The 1,648-nt window shown below is 35.1% G+C and overlaps 1 protein-coding gene across 1 annotated transcript; it reads right to left on the bottom strand.

Moving 5' to 3' along the window:
- Positions 1-216: 216 nt before the first annotated feature.
- Positions 217-1,292, bottom strand: EQTN (equatorin; the record flags this gene model as incomplete). The annotated part of the gene is made up of 2 exons (XM_004600370.2): positions 217-646; positions 1,120-1,292. Coding segments are annotated over 2 exons (456 nt in total), but the record flags the coding sequence as incomplete, so codon positions are not given.
- Between the last annotated feature and the right edge of the window lie 356 nt (positions 1,293-1,648).

The raw sequence follows: 1,648 nt of genomic DNA, 5'->3' as shown, positions 1-1,648 counted from the left end.
GAACCAGCTTAAGTGTTTGCTTATTTTCTTTCCTTTTATCTTCCACTTGAGTGAGGGGATGTTGTATTTGTCTTTCTCCACATGGCTTTTTTCCACTTAGCATAGAAGTCTATGTTATAAGCCAGTGTTACATCAATAAAGAAATAATTTTATCACTTTCCAGAATTATTTCAACTTGATGAAATTCCCACACCTTATATTATATCCTTTATTTTTTTCCCATTACATGGTCTAACTGAGAAAAAATATCCTCCTCTTCACACAGCAGAAAAATTAAAGTTCTCTGAATCATGGTATTAATGTAAGCCACAGAGGTTTTTATGACCAAAAATAAATAACTGAGTAAAAAAGCTTTTTAGTCATCTATTTATTAGTGCGAGTTCCTTCACTGAGTTCCTCACTCTGAGGTATGTCTGACTCCTCAATCAAGCCTGTTTCATCTGATTCTAGGGAAGTGTCCTTCGAGATGGTTTTTATCTCTATTGTCTCTGATTTTCTCATTTCTGAAGAAGTGTTTCCCCAATACGTGCTGCTCTCGCCACTCTTAGAAAAGGATGTATCCGATATGCCTTCTGATGGATGGAAGTATGATATTTCAGCCAGTTCAGGGTTGACGGTGTATTCACTGGCACTTGCCTTATTATAACTAAAAGAGAAAACATATGTATCAACATTGTTTGTGTACTTTGTTAGTCAACTCAGAATAGCAACACAAAAGTGAAAATAATATATGAATTCTATCAGTGATTTTGTAACTTCAGTAATGTTATATGAATGAATGGAAAATGTTAGACCCTCCCCACATCTATTTAATATTTAGAACAGAATTCATAGCCCTTTTATTCCAAAACTATCCAAAAAAAGGATACATGTTTAGACTATCTTTTCCAATTGACTACGTTTATTTCTACTTCTAAATAACTATATAAATTGTTGTAAGAAAGTTCAAAGGGAATGCTCCCAAAGAGTTTAATTCTCCTTTCTAAAAAAGAGGTATGGTGTCAGAATGAATGTCTTATAAATTTCAGTGTCCTGCATCCCAGCTAAGAATTGTACACTGTACATTGCAAAGAATATACACTGCACATTGTAAAGACTCCAGAGGTGTTGTAGACTTACTTTGCTGCCTTCATTTTGTACAAAAGGGCACTACAGATTGCCAAGAAGAGGACAAAAAGTAAGAGGGTCAGCAATGAGACAACAAGCATTAACTTTAACTTGATGTCTTCTATATCTTCTGGGTTTACTTGGTATCCACTAGTCACATCTATGTCTAAGAGGAAAGAAAGAAATTACAATAGATAAAGCACCTGTGTTCCACATGTAATTTTTACTGAAGAAATGAGAATTGCAATCCCCTCCACCTTGGGAATACTTACTGCCTGCTTCACTCCCCTCAATCTTCACACACCACGCAGAAAGCTATAGTTTATTTTTTACAGACAAGCACGCTAAACTTTTCTGTTAAACCTTCTGGAAAATCCTGGAGGAGCTGTCCTTAGTTCTGTTTTATAAAATCTCCAGTTTATGAATTTTCCCAGGGCACCTTGCTAATCAGTGGTGAAATCGGGTTTACACATATTAAAATGTTTACGTAGAAAAATTCCTCTCAATCTGACAAAAACCAGTTTAAAGCTCTGAAAAGATT

This window comes from Sorex araneus, chromosome 1 (genome assembly GCF_027595985.1).
Source record: "Sorex araneus isolate mSorAra2 chromosome 1, mSorAra2.pri, whole genome shotgun sequence".
Taxonomy (NCBI): domain Eukaryota; kingdom Metazoa; phylum Chordata; class Mammalia; order Eulipotyphla; family Soricidae; genus Sorex; species Sorex araneus.
This window is presented reverse-complemented; position numbering and strand designations above follow the sequence as displayed.